Source organism: Crocodylus porosus, unplaced genomic scaffold (assembly GCF_001723895.1).
Source record: "Crocodylus porosus isolate Cpor-Errol unplaced genomic scaffold, CroPor_comp1, whole genome shotgun sequence".
NCBI lineage: Eukaryota > Metazoa > Chordata > Crocodylia > Crocodylidae > Crocodylus > Crocodylus porosus.
Window position 1 is genome coordinate 52,362,890 of NW_017728907.1, and position 23,610 is coordinate 52,386,499.

A 23,610-nucleotide genomic window follows, 5' to 3' on the forward strand; every position below is an offset into this window, starting at 1 on the left:
ATTTTTCTGCTTGCTGGGATTCTGGGATCCTGCAGTATTTCTTTGCTTGCTGGGATTCAGGGATACTGCAGTACTGGGATCAATGGGATCCTGCGGTATTTCTACACTTACTGGGATTTGGGGCTCCTGCAATATTGGAATCAGTAGGACCATATAGTGTTTCTTTGTTTGCTGGGATTTGGGGATACTGCAGTATTTCTCTGCTTACTGGCGTTCAGGGATCCTGCAGCACTGGGGTTAGTGGGATCCTACAGTATTTCTCCGCTTCCTGAGATTTGGGAATACTGCAGTATTTCTGCACCTATTTACTCAAGTCGAAGCCAATGTTCAATGGAAGTAAAAGTTCTGTTTTTCACAAGCATATTTTAGGAGCCATTTAAAAAAATATATTTTATTGTATGTTTTGCAGATCATGTAAAAGAACATCAACTAGGAACATTAGTAATAGCAAACAGTTCTTCAAATAAGACATCACTACTTTTGAATTCAGCACAGTCAGCATGGAAAAAAACTTGTGAAAATCTTCATGGTGGTAAGCAGAACAATTCTATAATTGGTAGAAATTACAAAAATTTTAAAACTAAATCAAAAGCACCTAAACAAAAAGTTGGCAAATACAAGCACCAACAAAAGCTGCTCAGTGATATTTTAAATGTTTTGATGAATCAACACAAACCATGTCTGATTGGCAATGAAAGCATGAAAGCACAGGTTTCCAGAAAATGGACAGGAAATGGAAAACTAACTGAAACAAACATGAAGCTAACAAAAAAACCAAGAAAAATCTTCACGCTTGGGAAGTTTGAAGACACTAAGACACTGAGTCAACATAAAATGAATTCAAATCTACTGAAAGAGTTCCAAATTATTGAAAAAGGGCCTACAAATAACATAAGAATGAAATTTCAAAGAGAACTGTTTGACAGTCTTGATACAAGTATTAAATACTTAGGGACTAAACCATCATTAGTTATTGCAGCATTATCAAAGGCAGATTTATTGCCAACAGTTGAAAGAGCACTTTCCAGAACAAATATGAACAACTTAGAAAGCATTTTGGCATCAACTATAATAAAAAATCAGATGGTTCTTGAAAGAAAACACTATCATATTAAAACTCTGAAAAAGGAAAAAAATAAGCACACTAATGACAGATTTTTAACTTCTGCCAAACAAAAGGAATTAGCTGAAATGAGTTCTGGAACTTGGGCCCAGCAAAAAACAAATGCAATTAGAAGAAATCAGCATAAAAGACTAACAGATGCAAGAAAAATTTTAATAAGTGCAAACAAGAAAAGTCAACATATAGAACTTCAGAAATATGGACACTTCCTTAAAGGGTTTCAGGAAATCTCAGGCTCTCTAAACAGTAAACCAAGTGGAATAAGCTCTTGGGAAAGAAAATCAGGAAAAGCATCTGTGAGGCCTAATACTAAATTTCCTAACTTTTTAAACCTGAAACAAAGAGCCATAGTATTACAAAAAGGTCAACCAACTAAGAAAGAGATGGAAGATGCATACATAACAGGGAGTTCACAACACAGACCTAATGACAGTAAATATATATGGTATAAAAGCTTCCGTGAAGTGAGGAGCAAAGTAATGGTTCAGGTTAAAGATAAAAAAGCTAAAGCAATAGCTGCGATATCTGTTGAAGAAAATCAGAACTCTTTTACACAAGTGATGATCCCCCACAAAAGAAAAGACACTGTGCAGAAAAATTGGCTAGTATATAAAACCAAATCTGCCATTCATGAAAGAAAACAAGATGAGCCTTTTAAAATTAAAGCTTCCAGAAAACATAAATGGAGAGGAAATGCAGATGATGGTCATATATCTGAAAAAGAAAGAACAGCATTTGGAGTAGAAAGACTGGCATATTCCTCCAGAAATGATTGTACGAAGTCTGCAAAGTTTAATTTTCTCCTTCCAAGTACAGACTCTGTTGAAAATGTTAAACATACATTATTCACACCACTGATGGCACAAACAACGTTTCCAAATCAAGTGGAAAAAATTAAGAACCATAGCATACTACCTTTATGGAACATAAAACAGAAAAAAATCAGTTATGCTCAAGAGGATTTAAAAGTTAGAGACAGAAGAGCAGCTGTATCTCAAAGGCAAACTGTGAATACTGGTAGTAAGCATAAAAACCTTAAGAGAGGAGAGAATTCATCAACATCTGTGATACATCCTCCAAAACCCTCTACTCCAAGTGCATTAAATAGAGAAAGAAGGAAGCGGTCAGCAAATGGTGAAAGTGTAAAGGTACCTGTAGGTAAGCTGATTGATCTATATTTCATTTTACGATTATAAATTGTAAATTAAGCCAGTTAAGTTTGTTAGGAAGACTTTCAAAGATCTACTTTACATTTTAAAAAACATTTTCTCAGCCCTCTCAATATGATTATATAATACAAACAAAATGATGAATGGCTCTCCTGCAGCTAAGAAAGGATATTCAGTGTGAAGTATTTGGGCCTCCGATAATAGCACTGTTTGGGGTGTACAGGGAATGCTTAATCCTTCTTTTCCCTCAGTGGTAATTATACATTTTCCATGTGTTCAGAGAAGTCTAGAAGGGATTGTGCCTTAGTCAGAATCTCCATAATCTTCTTGTAAGAGACTTGGGGCTGCACACCATCTTTTGCTTCTGTATACTTGTAATTATGACAGCTACATAAATAGCTATGTCATTAATTATATAGCTAATTCTAAGCATGGTAAATTATGCATATGCAAAGCTTGTGATGCATGACAAACACTCATATATAAAATATACTTATTATATTAATTATTTTATTAGGTGAAAAGAAACTCCTTTCATAGTATGAAAACCACCTCAGTGGAAAAGCCTATTTAAGAACCATTATGCCTTAACAGATTCATAATCATTAGACCCTTCTATGGGACCTGTTGCTGGCATGAAATTTCACCCGTATGTATAAAATACAAAATGTACTTCTAAAATAAAGTTTTAAAATTAAAGTTTTAAATTTAGCATTTGCCTGCTGAAACATGATCACCAATCCTCATTATACATTTTGTACACAAGTTTCTATTTGTAAGCTGTTTTATAAATCACCTAATAGATATCTAAGAGCAAATATACATTTAAAAATCAGTATCAGTGGTAGAACTTATTGCCACAGAAACATTATTTCCCCACATCCCATCAATCTTTAGCTGTCTATACTAATTTACTTTCAGTGAAAAACCCAGCTTGAACACAGGAACCAAATTTATTTTTAATTGTAAAGGCTGTTTAACTTGGGCTTTGGTAGACTGAGTGGAGGGTTCCCTCAGACAAAAATCATTACTATGTCTCTTGCCATCTGGAGTGCAACCCTAAGATCAGGTTATAGGAGGATTTGAGCTGTAGGGAGAGGAAGCAATCTCAGAGAGAGCTGGGTTCAGTGCCCTTTTGTTCTTTACAATTAATTGTCAACATGAATTGCACACATAAACTAACAGGAAACCAGTGAAAAATGTGGATAACTGCTTTTATGTATTTATCGTGTCCTGTCCCATTTAAGCAGTAAGTATATTGCATTCAGATTTGGAAACAAGGAATATAGGAATTTCCTGCCTGAACTGTCTAGTCCATGTCGTCAAATCACAGAAAAGTAAGGCTGGAAGGGACCTCAGGATGTAATCTAGTCAACTCCCTGGTCAAGGCAAGATCATCCCTGGCTAAATCATCCAGTTCAAGTGTCTGTTTGGCCTTCTCTTATCCACCTTACAGTACTTTCATTTAGTCTGTATTTCCTTAGCTAATACTAAGAATTATCGTGGGAGACAGTGTCAGAAGCTGATGTCTTTCTGTCCTGTTACTGATGATGGACAGTGCCAAATGCTTCAAAGAAAGGGACAATGAGATTTTAATAAATAGTCTTTGAACAGCCTTCTCATAAGGGAAGAGTCTCCCTAAACCCCATTGCAGTAGCATAAGCTTTTTAATAGGATATTTTATATCCTTTTCCACCCCCCTTGTAATATAATGGTTGGTGGTCTCAATCTCCGCATCTAAGTTTTAATGCCAACCATGCTTTTGGCCTCAATAGAAAATATTAACTGATGAAGAGCCCCATCATCAGATTTGCCATCAGCCAAAATGGAAGATGCTCTTTGAAGATGTTAAGGGCCTTGAAGGATTGATAAAGCAGTGGTGTTTAACCTTTTGGCCACACAGGCCAAATGAGTGGTGCAGGGCTCATCTGCAGGCCGGATTGAGCCATGAAATCCAGTACTGCCCTTTTGGTCCTCCTCCTACTGGGAGTGGGTTCCAGGGGCTTGGCAGTGCCCCCTCAGTGCCCCATGTGCTAGGATTGGGCCCTGGGGGCCTGGCACTGCCCCTTTCTGCCCCTATACACCAGGATTTGGCCCTGCTGGCCTGGCACCACCCCCTCCAGCCCCCTGTGCTCTAGGATTGGGTCCCAGAGATCCAATAACGCTGCCTCTTGCCCCTGCACCCTGGGCTTGGGTTCTGGGGGGCCAGGCCCCACCCCCTCCTACCACCTGTGCAACAGAATTGGGCCCCAGTAGTCTGGCAGTACTCCCTCCAACCATCTGCACGCTGTGATTCAGTCTTGGGGGCCCAGCACTCTTCCAGGTCCCCCACACCTGGATTGGGCCCTGGGGCCAGCACTGTCTCCACCCAGCCCTGTGTGCTCAGATTGGGCAATGGAATCAGTGCACAGGGCCTGGGGCTTCCCATGGGTCCAGAGATTTGGCAGTAGGGGAAGTGGTGGCACCGCTCCACTGCCACCAAATTTCTGGACCTGTGGGGAGCTGCAGGAGCTGGATGACACAGCGCTGTAGGACAGATCTGGCCTGTGGGCCAGAGTTTGACCCCCCCAGGACAGAGGAGAGATTTCAACTTTTTACCAGAGTAAGAGCAAGGATATGTCCTGCTAGAGCTGAGCCATTTCAGTTCAGTAGCATCTGTTTTTACTCTTAATGCAGTGATGCCACAATACTTTATATTGCATGCTCAACGTCATGCCAACGTGGCTACCCTACTTTCAGTCTGGAGTTTGGATGATCAAGTGCATTGAGCAGTGGCATTGGTAACTTCATAAAAAAATGATATCAGATTAGTTTGACAGGTTCTAATTTCCGAAAGTGTCTGTTAATTGGCATTTTATTTCTGTAATTTAATTGTGCATTAATCAAGTCCTAGGAACATTATTTTTGCCCAGGATCAATGTCAGGCTGACAGATCTGGGTTTCCCACCTACCTTTTATAAGTAGTGGCTCAGCATTAGTTTTAATCTTTTGAAATTTATGAAGTGCTCCAAGAGTTATTTAAAATCAGCATTAAAGAGAGTTCCTAGGCTAGCGACTTTAAAACTGTTGCATACAAGTTATCTGTCTGTGAACAACAATGCTCAAAGAACCACAGTTTCTCTAAGGCAGGGTCAGCAACCTATGGCCCATGAGCCAGATCCAACCTACCACAGCTCAGGAAATCAACAGTATTTTGCAGCTGGAGCAGCAAAAGAGGCATCCCTAAGGTCCTACATCTGCTGATTACCAGGGGACGCAGAGATTTGCAGCCCACAGTGCAGGCTGAGTTGCAAGCAGTTGCTCATAGCAGCCAAAGGTTGCCAACACCTGCTCTAAGATAAAATATGCATTCTTTTTATATAATTATTAGATTATTAGAAGTTAACTGAAGAGTTGAAGTGCATGAGCAGGGGTAGAGGCAAAATATTACAGGGCTGAAACTACCATTGTTACAGTTGTGATTAGGAGTAAGGGGCAGTTTCCAGAACATAATGGTTGGTACTCAAGCTGTATATGAGATGAGACCAAAATATTCTTTGGCATATTTTAGAATATTTGCTTATAAAATCCTTCAGCATTGTTATAGATAGCATGTTATAGTGTTAACAATAGAAAAAGCTGTTTTAATTCAAATAAGGGGTTACTGAAAATTTTGTGCCATGCAGATGATAATAATTAACCAGGGAAAATTAGAGCAGAAAAAACCACCACAAACATTTTAATATAACTGCTTATGATGTGATATGATATTATAGTTTGAAAACGCTAACTTGTTATGCCCTCTGAAATTTTAGATAAAAATTCCTTTGTAGTAAACCAATACACTAAATCCTAATCTGAAACATACAGGTTACTTTGTTACATAAAAATAATGCTATTTTGACAATGAATTTGTTTTTATTTATGTAGAGTTTTTGAGCCATTTATCTTCCGTTTTAGTAGCAGGTGCTACTGTTGTTGGACTTGTCATCTTTGCTCTGGGATTAGCAGTGTTTTGCCTGTTTTACAAAAGGAGGTAGGGCATTAATCTTTTACTTTAAGCAATCAGCAAAATAAGTGTGTTTTTTTAAGCATGGCTGGGTTATAAAATAGCATAACACACAGTAAAAATTAGATCTAAAGATCAATAATGCGATAAATGCTAAATAATAATACCAAAACATCTATCTATATACCTTATTGAAGATTTTCTTCTTTTTTTTTTAAGTATTAAAACAGACTCTTTGTTATTCCCTCTGTTCTTTACCTAAGCAAATAGTTTTTAAAGCTCAAATAAAATTTAACAACTTGTGAGGATGAAACTTGTTCTTTAGTACCCTCTGATAGTCAATATATTTACACTGCTGTTTTAACAATCAACAGTTTCCTAGTATAAGTTAATTATTTATAAAGTGATTCTTCTTAAATTAGTAAACTTGTGTTATGCTGAAAATCTATTTTAGAGAAAAAGTAAGGGGCAGGTTGCTATGCCTTATTCTTAATAGGTGCAGTGTGCACCTATTTTGAGAGCATATTAAAGGGAAGTGTAGTATCCAGCCATCTGCTTTCACTGGGCACTTGTACATGTGACGAAAATTGCCCTTTTTTCAATTTAACTGCATTACAGTTTTCACATACAAGTTTTTTGGCAATTTAAGTGTCTTCTTTGCAGTTAACTAAAACACATCCCAATGTATTTTAGTTGGGATCGCCACAAACTAAGCGGACACATCCATGGATCCACCACATGAAAACAAAAATTCATTCATTGACGTATAGTGAGCCCCTTTGTCCACCAGGTGGCACTGCAACTTTTTTGTAGCCACCCCCTTTGTCCACCAGATATCTCTTTGAATTGCAGATAGGAGAGGAAGAGGGTACCTGCAATTTTTAGGTACTTGGGTGTAATGTGTTTTTTCGGACGCCAGGTGTTACACGCCAGGTGTTGCAGTTTGCCCAGGCTGGCATGAATCAATTTTCTGTTCACCTGCATTGACACCTGCAGCCCTCCCCCCCAGCCATGTCCTGGCCAGGGTGACACTGGCACCATCACCCCATAATCTCCCCTTGCTTTCATACAGGAATGAAGAATCGCTTGGCCATCTAACGCGGGGAGTGCTTTCATTTGCTTTCAAATAGTTTTAGAGATGCAAATCAATATAATATATTCAATTTGAGCAGTTTAATTAAAGCCTTTTATATACAACATCTTCCCCTAAAATCATGATACAAAATTGTGCTGATTTAATAATTTTCCTGTTTTTTTTAATGTTATTTCTTTTTCCTTTACACTTTATGACTAATCCCCCCAAACAGGACTCTAGCAGATACAATGCTTAGGAAACAGTGAAACTAACTGCACAAACAGCTATCAATTTTTTTCCTCCGGCTTTCATATATCATTAGTAATAAATATTTTGCAATCAAAACTTAGATAATGATTCCATTTAGACTGTAAGCTTTTCAGAATGCAAATAATTTCTTACACATGTTTGCACAATGTCCAGCACTATTGGGTCCCACTCTAGTTCTGACCTGTAGGTAGTACCATAATTAAATGATTATATTGATGCATCATGGAAAAAATTGTGCTTATTCCTCCATAACTATACTGGGAAAAGTATAGGTTTCTTTGAATTAGCAAAATAAATAGATATGATTCTGAATAAACATCTGCTGAGTAAGAAAATGCAGTTTTTTAATAAACATATAGCTAGACTTTATTTTTGTGTCAACCTGAGCCATAAAAGTTAACTTTTTAAGTTAAAGATGAGTTTTATCAAATCCTGGGCCTCATTAGCTGAGTGAAGCAACTCTGACACCAAACTTCACAGGATTTCCGTTTATCTGAAACATGATAGGTAACTTGTGATATCACCTCTTCTGATCAGTTCCAATTTTCTGAGAGTGCTTCAGTCACATATAGCCAGATCTCTTTTGATTTGGGTAAAAATAGAAAGAAAATCTGAACGTAGGATATAGGAGGCATACAGGACACCCCATGTCTCTTTAGCAGCAACAATTTTCTCATTCACCTCTGTAGATATCTATAAATCAAGAAACAAATTGATGACAGCCAATGAAACATTCCATCATAACATAATTTCCACACGCCCCCAACTCTTACTTCTGCCCATATTCCCCAATACAGTTAACAATGTTGAAATCATGGTAGAAAGGCAAGAAATGAGATTAGCAGATGGGAATGGAAAAATCACACAGAGTGTGTGATATACACAGAAGAGGAGATGAGAGACAGAGGGGATACACAGAATTCTGGCAGAGAGAGACTGAGGGACAGTGGTATGAGCATCAGGGGCATACACAGCCCTTGTTAAGCAACAGAAGGCAAAATGGTGGAGGGAGGAGATAGAGAGAACACCTGCTATGATGAAGGAGCAGGAGGCACATAGAACTGGCAGAAGGGAGACTGGGGGGCACACAAGATCCTTGGAGGCGGAGAAAATTAATGGAGAGGTATGTGGGATAAGAGACATGGGGTTTGGGGGCACATAACGGAGAAGTGAATGGCAGGACATACAGTCTCTGGTAGGGTGAAGGAAATAACAAGGGGTTGGAGATTCAGAGCACCTGGGATGCTAGCAGAATAGGGGACACCAAGAACCCCTGACATCTATTGGTAAGATTGCAACGGATTCCTAGGAGCCCTGAGACGTGGAACTATAAAAAGTGATGGAGGACTGCAAGGAGCCCCTTCTATATCCAAAACCCTCGGGCTGCAAAAGTAGCCAAGTACACAGCTCCTTAGTTATTGAAAGACAAAGTATATTATGAAATTATTCAATGTTTTGAAGCAAGTCATAAGATTCCTTAGGCTCTTAGGGTAATTAGGAAATCTAATTTTATTATTTTCTCTATTTATGAAGAACTGGGTGAAGGACAGCAAAATTTAGACAGGTACAAGGTAAACTGTGATAGATGCTGGTAAATGACAGCTGTCAGAGGAGCTAATTTAATGAAAAGAAAAGAAAGGCATAACCATTGGGAAGGTTATGATCAAAGTACATGCACTGTAGGAGAAATATGGCAGCGGAAATTGTGATGTTAAGATAGGCACTTAAGATAAAAAGGCAACAGAAGTTTTGGTGTACTTGAATTCATACAGTGAGAATCCAGAAAGAAGGCAGCAATGGGATGGGCAGAGCTAGAAAAAACAGTGTAGAGGAAGCACCAAGCAGAGTAGAGTATCCATAACTGTTGTTTTAAAAAGGAGAGAAAGAAAGAGGTCAGCAAAGATACACAGTGTTTCTCCTGGTTTTCTCTGATTTAAAAAAATCCCCAATTTTCGGTTAAAAAAAGTAACCCTAAATCCATATTTTTCCATGATTAAAATGAAACACAACTATGTATGTATCTATATATTAGTAGTGTTTCATTTAAGTCATAGAAAAATGTGGATTTGGTGTTACTGTTTATAAACTGAAAATTGGGGATTTTTTTAAATCAGAGAAAACCAGGATCCCTGATAACCAGGAATGCAAGTAAAAGAGGAAATTCCTTTATTGAAAAAGTTATATAAATGGTTATTCCCAGATAATTCAAATAATCATGAAGATGTTTCAGAATGCGTATCTGAGTTTCCACATAATTTAAGTTCGAGGACTTCATTTTTCAAACTCCAGTATCACTGTTTTTTAGTAGGTTTCTTAACAGTGATAAAATTGTGGTCACTGTATGTGATAAAATTCTATGTGATAGAAAATAATCTTTATTAATACAAACGCGGTCATTTAGATGACTCAAAATATGTATATTTGAGTTCCTATATATATAGTTTTAGCTTGAAACATTACTGCTTGTGAGTAGGTTCCTTATTAGAGATTAAATTCAGAATATTGCAGCAGTTGACACGGACCTGTGATTAAAGTGTTAATTGTGTTCATCAGAGTGCTGGAAAAGTGTGGGGGGGAATAGATTATTGGTTAGCCAAGATAAAACCAGTGTCTGGCTTGCTTCAGTCAGTGTATTGAATAACTAGTATGACAGGAACGGCAAGGAAGAAATGGAACAAGGACAACAATAATAACAAACAAACAGAATAGGGAGTCCGGATACAAAACGTACAACGCAGGGCGATACGTCACACCAGGGTCTGAAGCCACTAATGGAACGATCCAGCTGGCTCTGGGGAGGCATATGACTAGCCAATCACAGGTCAGCAGTGCCTGCCAATCACTCAGTTTGCAACAACATTTCACTCATCTCTCACTTTGGCCTCAGGCATGTCACCCCCTCGCCTGTCAGCCACTCTTGTTTTTCCTGCCACGGCTCACGTATCAAGCATGCATGCTCGCTAACAAATTGCTCAGGAGGTTGACAGTTTACTCCTTCCAGGCTTTTCCAAGCCTTGCCTCGACGGTGCATGCTTAACAGACCATCAAAACAGAACAGAAACCTGGGGTTTACATGGACAAGCATTATAGCTATCATTCTTGCTTGTTATTCACATCTGGTTTCTAAATGACTGTGCACCTTTCTATGTTAAAATGGCAATAGTATAAAAACAAACTTTTATTTTAGGTATCATTTCTTCTTTGAGTAATTATCCACCTAAATATGTTCACTTGTGGCTGCATTTCTTGCCCTAAGCTTCAACTAGAGGATTTATTCGTTTATCAGTATCCATAAAGTGAGCTTTGGTGAGGCCTAAAGAAACCTCTACCTCTCTTTGTTCTTCCACATGAATGGTTAAAGGGTGGTGCACCATTCCTGTCCTTAGTTCCTCTCAGCTGCCTGCCTAGAAACAGAGCACTGGTGGAGTTCCTGACAGCATTTAAGCTTCAGAGACAATCCTAAACTCTTGCATTTTGACAGCTTCCTCCCAGAAAATACCTTAGGAAGTGTGCTAAGAGTTATTTTCTCTACTTTTTTTTTGTTTAAGGTAAGCTTACAACCCTTAAAAGTTTGATTCTGTGCCAGCCAGTGCCTGACTTTCTCTCCCTACACCCTTCAAATATGCAGCTCCATAAGGCAGAAGTGCTCAACCTCCGGCCTGCGAGTCAGATATGGCCAGTGAAGCCATAGCATTCGGCCCAAGGACTGCTCACAGGTCAGGAAATTTGGTGGTGGCAGTTAATACCACTATCCTCACCTGCTGCCAAATTCCCATGCCCCACAGTGGGTTGTGGCTGGGCCCTGCCCCCTCTCTCACACAGGCTGGGACCACGAGCCAGGTCTAGCCCATGGACAGACCAGGCATGGCCCATCTGGCTCACTGGGCAAATGAGCTGCAATGTATATCTTTCATGTATTATCCTTGAAGCACTGAAGATTAACACATACTCTGCTGATACTGCTAAGAAAAAAGTCTCCAATCAAAACACAAGGTAAGAAACACCTACAAGTAAACCTTGGAAACCCACAAGTGTATATGGGAACAACACTTCTTGAAGAACTTCAGTTACTGATAAGTATCTTTGCTATTTATTAGTTTACTGTGAATTCAGAAATTTCCATAAACCTGCATACTATATAATGTCATATATAATCTAACTCTGTCATGTATCTTTCAGAAAAATTTGTCAGTTTCTTGGAAGCATTGCAAAAGATGAGGAGCTCCCAAACGGATTTGTATCAACAGATGCTCAATATTATAAACCTATTTCTCTTTCTCAGTATTTTCATGCTGGAAAATCGCAGGTAAAACCTAACACATCTATTTTAAAGGTAAAATGTAACCCTAACAGTCCTTGAATACTTTTCTTGTTTTCGTATAGGTGGTATTGTGAGAATAATTAAAAGCTAAATGTTACCTCTTGTATGCAATAAAGTGTTTAGACTTTATCCTTCCCAAACTGTGAGTAAAGCACCTTCCAGTTCTTTGGATGCAGTATGCCTATAATGGAGCATTATGGCAAATAATTCTGTAACAAGTTAGTAGGGATACTGCTCAGAAATTAGACATATGTAACAAACCAACTAATTCAGCAATGTGAGGTATTTAATTCAAAAGGAAAGTATTTTATATCTTAAAATAAGATTATGCCCATCACCTAGTTAGAGGATGTAAACAAGGAAGGGAGAGTGCCAGGTTGAATGCAAGTAGTGTCCCAGTTGGAGTCAATAGGTGTGGTGGATAGGCAGTGTTTCTAAAGATTAGACCCCAAGTTACTTGCATCTTTATTTGTTAGATCAAAGTTATATTTCTGATGATGAAAGTGAGGCAGCCAAAATATTTAAAGTAGTCCTTATGGGGCCTTGACCACTTGGTTTTATTTCTAGTTAAAGCTCTTGCTTTGTTTAGGGCTCCCACAAAGTCAGACTCCATTTAACATGCTGATGAGAGCCTTTCTGTGTACCAGCAAGCTGTTTCCAATATTCCAGTATAAATATTTCCAGGTGTATTAGTGCTATCAGAGAACTTTTCAGTGTTATATTTAATAGGCATATCACATATCAGGGAAGTACAGACTGCACTGAACTAGTATCTTCTTTAAGTTAATAGCAAGAAGTGCCTTGATGGTCTTGAGTAGATATATCTCCCAAACAAATGGTCCTGTAATAATAGTAATCTGAATCTAATATACAGTGTCCTGTAAATCCATCCCTAAAAGTTATGGTTCTGAAGATAGCATTGAAAACATGAATAAAGTATAAATCTGTATATTGTTATCTTCACAAGAACACATACCTCTTGGACACACCTGGAAAGATGAACAACCCTAATTCATTTTAAGGTATTGTGTGAAAGCTAAAAAGGACAGTTTAAATGCCAGCATGCTTAACTATTTCACAAGTAAATTAGCAGTAATTTGCACCTCGTATGATTTTCCACAATTTAATAAAAAAGCCCTCCTTACTGCCTCAGGGGCCAGAAGCCCAACTATCTCTTTACCTCTGAGGGCAGGGCACTGGGAGGGGTGGCTACAAGGAATTTAGGGGTGGCTATAGCCCACCCTGTAGCCGCCCCTCCCAGTGGTGCCCGATTCTGCAGCAGGCAGCTTGCCTTCACCCCACACAAAAATCTAGGGGGCCACATGCCCCCCATCACTTCCCTGGAAGTGCATGCAGCAGCTGGGAGCCACTGCCCCCCCCCCAACTCGCCTGCACCTCTCGGACATGCTACCCCTGTCCCTGCCCCACTCCCTCCCTCCCTCACCTTGGGGGGCCTCAATCTGCTCTCCTCCTTTATCCCTTCCCCCCCATAGACTTACCAGTTGGACACATGTTACAATGCCCTGGACAAATCTCTGTACCCTTAATATCGTTGGAAAATCAGGAGTGGAAAAGGCCAACAAAGGAACCAAAACAACCAAGACAGTGCTGACAGCTTTCTCCTTTACTTGAGAATAGAATAATTGCTGCCTGGACCATTTTCCTACCCTGATTTTTACTGCTTCTTAACCTCAGAGCTGGTGGAGACCAGATATTTAACTGAATTCCATTGTGGCAAGGAAGGCTCCAAAGGGGTATTGCTTATATGCAAGGGTCTATAAAAGAACTAGAAGGCTCCAAAAGGGTATTGCTTATATGCAAGGGTCTATAAAAGAACTAGAAAAACATCCAAACTCTGGATGTTTTCTCTGCTTTCCAAACCAATGGTAAAGAAGGAAAAGCATGCATGTGGGGCACAGTATTCCTTCTTAGAAAACCTGAGTCAGTGTATGCGTCTACATGAGACTGTGCAGCAGTTACTCCGCATTTATTTAGTACTTGTATAATCAAGTACTTGTACTTGAGTACTAAATAAACAAGTACTAAATAAATGCACAGTAGTTGGAATTACTGTGCAGTAGCACCAGTGAACACCTTTTTAGTGATGCTACTGTGCAGTAGTCTAATAATACTGTGCAGTAGTGTATTAGCACTGTTTGTGCTGTTACATGCTACTGTGTGGTATTATTTGACTACTGCACAGTTAGCATCTTGTGTAGATGCGCCCACTTAGTCTCAGATTTTATCTCTGCAGTCCAAAGATAAAGCTTGTGTATCAGGAAATCACCTTTTAAAGGAACAAGCAGTTCCTCCACCCTCTAGTTCTTCCCTTTCTCTACTTCTAAGTTCATAGATGGTAGCCAACCTGATCTCATGGCATACAGAATAAGAGGACTACAAGTAGATTTTGACAAATCCTTTCCTTTAAAATGCTCTTTCTCCTCTTTTGCCAGTCCAATCCAAGGTAGTCTGAATTTGCTGAATTACATGCACACTTCAAAGCCCATCTATTTGATGAGATACTGATGGAGAGCTAGGGCAGTTGAGGGTCTTGTAGAAATGTGTGTGGCTCAAACCTTAATGTAAAAACCTGCTAACATATTTGAACAACAGAACTGGTTTCATGTTAAGAAGAACAGGCAGGTGTACTAATTATATAGCCAAACAACAACTGCTGACAAAGAATAAATTTCAAAGTTATAGTTTGCCTTCATGTTCAAGGAAAATAAAAACCATTGTGCCTCAACACTATATTTGAAGCACCCTCTTCCAAAATGTATTTCATTCTCTTGTCCATTTGAATTTAGTACAAATACATTTCATTATAGAGGATTTGTCCTGGCCAGTTTAAACATGTAGGACAGACTCTTGAAACCCTAAAATAATATAAGGTAAGGGGAAAAGAATAAACAATTTCACCTGGTCTGTGGCAAAAAAGTGGAAGTCATTTTATGAGGATAAAGCAGTCAGCATTCTAAGCTCTCCATGTTTCTCGGTCAGGTCTTGGTTTACAAGTCTCTTGGCTTCATCTCCTATATTAGGAAGAGAAGGAAAAGTAAAGTACACTGATACAATTAATTTTCTAGGCTCTTCAAGACTTCCACACTTCCTTTGAGAGCCTGTAAGATGTACCTTATTTTTAAATACCCTTCTTGATAAACCTAAGTCAGGGGTGGCCAATCTATAGCACATGTGCCATGAGTGCCACGGGCAGCTGTTATGCAGAACACATAAACCCTGGGTATTCAGTAAAGGTGGGCACTGGGATGGAGGCAGTGGGTAGGAAAGGAGAAGGGGCTTGTGCCCCTGGCTGTGTTGAGTGGAGCAGGGGCAGGATGTGGCTGTAAGAGGTGGTGTCACATCATCACCAAGAGCTAGGTTAACTCTCCCCTGGTCCTCCAGCCACCAACACGATAAGTGGTTTAGAACTTTCCTTACCGTCTAAAACTGCAGCAGTTGTTGCTCCAGGGAAGACAGAACCTGGCTCTTGGCAGTGACATCTCATCTCGCAGCAGCATGCTGCACCCATGCTGCTCTGCTCCGGACAGGTGAGGACCCAAGTTCCACTTGCCTCTATACTGGAACCTAAGGGCACAAACTCTAGTCAGGTATGCCTCTGGACTAGAGGACAGGAAACAGGGGCACTTGAGTAGAGGCCAGGGTTTAATTTGTGGTATGCCTGCCAGAAAGGTTGGCCAGCGCTGACATAAGTGGAAATCCTGTCTGAAATGACACATTGTAAACCTGGTTCTCTTTGAATAAAATTTAAACTTTCTCTGCCTAACAGTGGGCTAGGTATGCTTTATCGCAACCCCATTAACCAAGCTAATTTAATTAAAAGAGATGTCACCTAAAATTAACTTCAAGTGTAACATATTGTGAGTATCCCTTCTTGCATCTCTCCGATAGTAGTGTAGGGAATTGTAGGCTTGGGCTTGACTGTATGTTGTACAGTAATGAACACTGGTCTGTTTATTAACTCTAACAAAATTAAGCATAAACTGGAATTAATTATTTTAATTTCAGCACTTAATCATTTCATTGGTTCACTTTTTTTTATTAATTACTATGACATTTTATCCTGTCAATCTGGAGATCTGTTAAGTGAAAATCTATTCTGTGTAGTCTTGTATACAAACCAGAACTTTGAAGAAGCAAATTCAGCCGACCCAAACTACTATTCCTGCTTTTTAAGAATGGTTTGTGCCTTGTTCAAAAATGTTTAAATCCAAATGTTCCATTTAAATCATGTAACTAAAAGTCTGTTTGTAAGTAGTGACTGAGTCCTGGAATACATCTAAAAAGAAATCACTTTTAGGAAAGCATTAAAGGTGGCTTTGTTAATCATATTTTTCTGTATGGTAATTTTACATAATTAGCAAATCAAATAAAATAAAACTTACTTTTTAACATGCTAATGATTTGGTAACATTCTGTTTTATGTATGACAGGAAGCAAGCAAAAATCAAGCAGCAGCAGCAACAGGTACTATAACTTCTAAAGAGTCCAGGCTGCAATAGTCTATGCTGTTGAAAGCTAAAATAAAATAAAGAAAAATAAAATCTCCAAAGTAAATACCAAACCTGGTTAGAAAACACCATTGCAAAGTCATAGAAAATGAAATAGTAACAGAAGGCCTTCAAATGTTATTACTAAACAATTTAAAAGTCCAAGGAAAATATATTCTCAGCCATGTAGTAATTTTATACATCAAGCTTTATCCTCAGCTAGCATACTTTGCCATAAATTTATTACAGATCTGACCCTTTATATTTTGTTGTCGAACTTCTTTATATAAAATTACTATTAGGTCTCATAAGATTGTAGTGGCAGTAAGAATATTACATGAAAAACTGTGATTTTAAAACAATAAAAAGAACAGAGGCTAGTAAAGAAAACTGCATTTTACTGAAATGTTTCCACCAAAGTAAAGAGATGAAGATGAAGATTTATTTTCTTTAACATGACCTTCTTGTTGATTCTCTACATTTTTAATTTTGGCCCATCCTTAAATACTAGTGGTTTGCCTATAAGCCTCATTCTTAACTTCCCCATAGTTACATAATTTACATATTACATAACTTTTTTTAACCATGTAATATTGTTTCTTCAGTGGAGTTAGTTCATCTTTACACAGCCGTTAGCTTTCTGGTTTTACAAAACAAGGCTGGCGCAACTACATATTATTTTGCAGCATTAATAACTAAACACCTGTATACTTTATAATTCAGCTTTGGAGATGATGTGCTATTGCAGATTACTGAAGTATACATATTGACAAAAGAGCATACAATAAGTGAATTTAAAGTTAATCTAAAGCATTCCTTTAAGGGCAGTTTACGCTCTGGTGTCCTGATGCAGCCACTTTCTCAGTTTCTTTTATGGGTTTGGTGTAAGTGTGTACAAATAATTATAGTTTAAAATATAAAACTATATGTCTTCTCTCTTCCTGGGTCTGGTATGGTGACATTAAAACTATGTCCTAACAACTGTACAAGAAACCACTGACACAGCATGCATTCCTTTTCAGAGCACTCTTTCTAGATCAATAAACAGTCTTGTTCCTCAACCTGAAGTTCACAAATCCTAGCCCTAGTAGGCTACTGTGGATTCACCCGTTACATTAGAGTTCTAGACAATCATTACCTCTTCCCCCTTCCCCAGCCAGTGCCTTCCCTGATTTTAGAGCCCCCTGATTAGAAGCTTAACATAATCATTCACAGCTTCCTTTCTAGGTCCCACAGCTTTCTTACTAACATTTATATCAACTCTTCCCATGATATTAGGATTTGGAAACCTTACCTAAAGGTTACATGGCTTCATCTCCTGGCATATAGATTTCCAGGGAGTTTTTATCTCTTCCTGGGCTCTTCTCTTAAGAGACCAACCAGCCTGTGCTATTAAGAACATAAGAAGTGCCATACTGGGGGAAGCCCAATGATCCATCTAACCCAGTATCTTCCTCCTACAGTGGCAATAATACATGCTTTAGAGAGCATATGACCGGGACATATCAAAAGTGATCCATCCCATTATACCCTCCATGGCATCCACCATCATTGATTTAGGGACATCAGAGGAAAATCTCTGACTGTTCTGTTTAATAGCTATGAATGGATCTATCATCCATGAATTTGTCTTATCCCTTTTTAAAACTGGCTATAAATATCTTCCTCTACATCATCCTGTGGCAACAAGTTCTGTAACTTAACTATGTGCTGCCTGCAAAAATACTTCTTATTGTTTGTTTTAAACTTGTCTACTGCTAATTTCAGTGGGTGTCCCCTAGTTCTAGTATTCTGGGATGTAGTCAATAACTGTTCACTTTCTCTACAACCTTCATGATTTTATAGACATCTGTGATATCTCGCCTTTCCAAACGGGAGTCCTGGCATTTTTAGTCTCTCCTGGTATGGCATCTGCTTCATAGCCCTGATCATCTTGACTGCCTTTCTCTGTACCCTTTCTGATTCTACTATATACTTCTTGAGATGGAAAGACCAGAACCATAGGCGACGTGTAGGAGGGCCACGGGGAGGCATGTGCCCCCCCACAAGATTGGCCGCCACCAGAGTCACAGTTGGCTTCAGTCGATGCTCGCCCCCCCAGTCCCAGGAGGCACCAGTCATTCATGACCAGAACTGCCGTTCTCTTTCACTCTTTTAATGATGAGGTAGCATGCATTCCATAGAGGTCTCTTCCTACATCAATAAATATATTTTTTTAATTGCAAACCTTCCAGCCTCAGGTGGCCTTCCTCTCAGCCTACCATTCTTACCTTGGATGATTGACAACCTCAAAATCTCCTTCATCTGGGTCTTTGTTGGAATTGTGAATTTGAACCCTTCTTAGAACTTCTGTTACTTTCTCTGACCCCTTGAAGATATTCCATCTCTTAAATCAAGGGTTGTCAACTGGAGGTACATGTACCCCTGGGGGTACTTTGAAAGGTCCCAAGGGTATGTGGGGATGGCGCACTGTCACTCCGCACTGCTGTCTCACAGGAACTGGGCTGGGGCAGGGTGAGAGCGCTTGCCTCCCCACCAGACCTGCATGCCACATCCGGCCGCTTGCCACTCCTCCTCTCCCTCCGCTCCATGTCCAGCTGCTCGCCGCCCCCTGCCCCCCAGAGTACACTTAAACCCCTGCCTTAAATGATACAGGAGTCTAGTTGGGTGAGGCTTCTGCTTCAAGTAGGAAATAAAAGAGCGAGTTAGGTGGCACATCAACAGATATGTTTAAGATTAAAATCAGATATCTCTAATTTATCTCTTTATAGTGTGTCTATGTCATTAAAATAACTCTTAGTTTTAGCCAATGTTCTCATTATTTGATTGAGAATGTTATCTTTAAGTGCGACTATTTTTGTCTATTTATGTTATCAACTAGTGGTCTGGAGGAAATGCCTGAATGGAGTACTGAGGGATGAAAATCTTACTTTAGCCATGGTTAGAAAACAATAAAATATAACTTCAGAATTTATAAGAAATTGCCTCAAATTAATTTCTAAAATGACAGGAAGTAAAATTTATTTGTAAAATACAGTTTAGACCTATAATAGATATAGAATCTAACATAAATATATAAAAGTCAAATTTTGCTCATAGCCCCGTCAGTTCGAACTACTGGGTTGTTCCTGTGGCTTGTGATAGCCGTCAAACAAATCCAGTCAAACTGTTGTAATATATAGAGCATTTTACTAGATTCCTGTGAGCCTCTTTTACTTCTCAGACAGCTTAGTCACACAGTCCCCTGCCAGCATGGCAACATCTGTTCTCCTTTGCTGACTTAAGAGGATTTACTGGTACATGATGCCTAGCTCAAGCTTTTTTCCTCCCTCGTATGCTTGTCCCACCATTTCCAGGGATGCAAGCAGCCTCCACTGGCAAACTTTCCTTTCTTAGGAAATAAAGAAGATCCTGGCTATATGCACAGAGGAGAAAGAGTAACATATATAAAAAAAAAAATGGAGGTAAAAGTGGCTTTTCTGGAACCTAGGGTTGTATCCATAAATTCTGATGAAGCACAGTGCTTCTTTGAAAAGTAAATTGTGCACTTACATTTGAGATAATTCAGACATTTTAATTTGGGGAACTCAAATGGTATTTCTGCTTTGGACCTCTGCAAACAGGTTTGGAAATAAAAGGTTCAAGAAAAGGCCTTTTCAAATCCCAATAAAAGCCATAAATCCACTTCCCTTTCAAAGGACATTCTGGGAATGAGCAAGAATTCTGTGATAATGTCCTGTCCTAAGGCAGTTGTCCACAAGATGGGGCTTCTACAACAGAGAGCTTAGTATCCAAAACTGCAGTGGTCTGATTCAAGAACTAACTGATGATGTCACGGTTCATAAAAGCAATTTATTAGTCTGCATTTCTAAAATATAATTCGCAACACAAACTACAATTATATTTTTTATCAAGCAAAAGCCATATTTCTTCATTACATCACAGACCACAAAAATGATTTTACTGTGCTATTAATGCCTACATTGTGCTGATGCACACTTTGTAATTTTGTTAGATCCCCTACCTGGTGGGTCTTCAAGAGGAGGTTGGATAGATATCTGGCTGGGGTATTATGATCCCACCACTCATTCCTGCCCAGGGCAGGGGGTCGGACTTGATGATCTGTTCAGGTCCCTTCCGACCCTAGAAACTATGAAATACCAAGTATTATGTATAACATAAAAATCTGGAAAGGTAAGCATATATCATAGTTTAAATGCTGTTTAAACTCACTTTCTTTTCAGTAGTAACTGATATATAACCATTCTGTCCAATTTAATTACTTTTGTGGGTTTGCCCCTTTATATCATTTCAAGGAAGAATTGTGGCCTTTAATTTCCTTTATTTTGGTGGAGGCATTTAACAGTACAGTAGTAATTTTTACTGAATTTTCAGTAGTAACAGACACTCTCTCTCTCTATATATATATATATGTATAGTTTTGGAAGTCCCATTGATAACATAATTCAATAACATAATGAATCACAAGTGTTAGGGGAAGCAAAAGTGCTTCTATTCTGCCAGTTTGAGAATTAAGTTGGTAACAGCTCCAAAATGATTCTATGCTAATAATATGCACCGAGTTATGAATTCCATTCTAAGAAGATTTGGTAAACCAATCTATGACTTAATAAGGATTTCAAGAAAAAGTATACTGCCCCAGGTCTGTAAAGCCGTATATTTTGTGTTGTGTCTTCTAAATCAATCAACCATCTTCTGTACGACTCTTTAAAACACTCTTCAGACTGGTCTTATTTCTGTGAAGGAGGCCACCATTGCCAAAGAGGCAAAACAAAATGGCTTTCAGTATTGGAGGATGGAAATTTTATCCCTATATAAGACTTTATGAAGCAATGAATCAACCTGCGTCATAGTTTATCATACACTCAAAATCTGTTGCACAATGTATAAGCCTTATGAAGAGTTCTTAGGCTGCAAAGGTACTCAGGTAGTTTATTTTCAGTGGGAGTTGTGTAATATTTCTTCATCTTCTTCCTGGCACCCAGTACTGCTTTGATTCTCTTATAATGCATTTATGCCTCTCCAAATACATGTTAACTCTCCAGATTCTTATTCTCAGTCCCCCAAAATTACGTTTTTGGAGACATTACATTCTGTAGGTTGTTCTAAAAACTTGAATGAAGAATCTGGTAATATACTGGACTTATATGTTCTAATACCAAAATATAGTTTTGATAAAATACACTAAAATTTATTTTCATTTTTTGTTGTTAATATGCCACATTTCAGTATGATACATGGTAAAGCCAGGATATTAGACTTCATTCCACTCCCATTTATAAAAAAATTGTAACAGAATGCAGACAATTTTATAATCTTGTGAATTATGGGGGAAGTTCTCAAAAGCATCAATGGTATTGAAAGTTCCTGGAAATTATGTTATTTTGAAACTTACCTCCTTAACAACTACATAATAAGTACAACTAGAACATAGCAAGAAGTAAAAGTGAACAGACAGATATGATAATTTTGGAATATTATTACTATACTTCAAAATCTTGCACTGAAAATAATAAATATAATTTAATTCACAACAAAATAATGAATGACAATATAAAATACATTTTTGTTACAGCTCCTGATGTTTGTACTACTGGTGAATTTAGTCCTGTTATAAAAACAGTCATGTGTGACAGCTCAGATTCAGAAAGCAGCCTGAATATGCCAAACAGCAGTTTGACTGCAAGTTCCAGGTCATCTTCATTTATATCGTGGCACAGCAGTACAGAAGCAACTTGTGACTGTTTATCGGACGATTCCTCCTCCCATGTTTCCTTATCAAAAAAAAGTTTAATGGAAAATCAGAATTCGCACTTACCAAACACTAACAAAACAGAAAAAAATACAGCTCCTGCTTTATTTATCTCAAATGACTTATCCAGTGATGATCAAGATGATGAAAATACTACTAAAAAATCATTCTCAGAAGTAGAAAAAGCAAGGATTCCTAAGTCAAGAATTGAAAACAATACTGCCATATTATCTCCCTTTAATGAAACATTGAGTTCTCTACAGTCAAGTAAAGACATGATCCATTTACCCAATTCTAAATCACCACAAAGATCCATGAGTAATATTTGCATGTCTCATCCATTAGATTGCACTAGTCTCACTAAATTTGATGACTGTAATTTCCCAGAACCCATTAATGATTTGAATAAGTTTATGTAAAATAAGAAGATTGACAAGCTTGCTAGAATAATAGAAGTCAATAATAGAAATATATCTCAATAGAAAATTCTTTTTAAAAATATACTTTTAAATTCTGAAGTTTAAAAAAAATAAAGTTGACTAACATTATCTTTTTCTGTCATGTTTTAATTCTGGGGGAGGGTAATTATTTCACGAATCTCTGACTGGTTCTGATCAAATAGGCTCCTTCCCTCTTCCTTTTACAGAAAAGCAAGATAAATGAACAATCAAGATTTTCATATCCTCTAACAATCTTCACTATGTTTGTGGTCTGCTTTCCACCTGAAAGAAGTTCAGAAGCAAGGTGACCTGTGACTGAGCAGCCAGCGACTTGGACCCCTTCTAATGAATTCTGAGCCAGAAAAAACTTGGGCAAGGATTCCTCTATTTCTTGCAGCACCTGCAACTGCTCTTTATTGGCCTCTGAAGATAGCACAGCCATATTTACCCAAATCCGAAATGAGTGAATTTAAGACAACCCTCAATAATTATATTCTACACATGGCAAATTTATAAATTTATTATAATTTTCCATGTCAAGAATCTAATTTTTGAAGAAACATTTTAAATTGGTTCCTCCCCCTACCACTGCAGTGGAGCAAGCAGTAGCAAGGAGGCAGGTGGTGGTACGCCAGGTGGTCAAGTGACCTGATTCCCGCCCCTTGCTGCCTGTCCCTGCCACTTGACTCCTCTAGTTGCCTGCCCCACTACCAGTTCCTGCAAGCCCCATGCCTGCCCCCATGGCACCTGTACTCCCTGCTGTCCCCTCCTGTATCCTTCCCACCTGCTTCTCCAGTGCCTGTGCCCCCTGCTCAGCCTCCCATGACTTGTCCCTCCCCTCCACTGCCAGTTACCTTCCCATTGCAACTCTGGCTCCTGCTGGGGTGCCCCTGTAGCCTAAGAGTGGTGGGAGCCCCAATTGCGACGAGCCCGAGTCGGGCAC

General features: G+C 38.7%; 1 protein-coding gene across 1 annotated transcript; it reads left to right on the forward strand.

Annotated features, from left to right (window-relative positions):
* Nucleotides 1-376: 376 nt before the first annotated feature.
* Nucleotides 377-23,351, forward strand: LOC109307464. Its single transcript, XM_019531402.1, has 5 exons — nt 377-2,281; nt 6,202-6,307; nt 11,805-11,931; nt 16,398-16,431; nt 22,051-23,351. Exons 1-5 carry the CDS (start codon nt 661-663, stop codon nt 22,644-22,646), a joined length of 2,484 nt encoding a protein of 827 aa, XP_019386947.1. The 5' UTR covers nt 377-660; the 3' UTR covers nt 22,647-23,351.
* Nucleotides 23,352-23,610: the final 259 nt, after the last annotated feature.

Bases quoted from the DNA above. Each gene is read 5' to 3' on its own strand.
- LOC109307464 (XM_019531402.1), top strand. From the start codon at position 661: ATGAATCAACACAAACCATGTCTGATTGGCAATGAAAGCATGAAAGCA. The intron at 6,308-11,804 runs GTAGGGCATTAA...TGTATCTTTCAG, and splicing joins TGCCTGTTTTACAAAAGGAG to AAAAATTTGTCAGTTTCTTG. The intron at 16,432-22,050 runs GTACTATAACTT...TTTTTGTTACAG, and splicing joins TCAAGCAGCAGCAGCAACAG to CTCCTGATGTTTGTACTACT.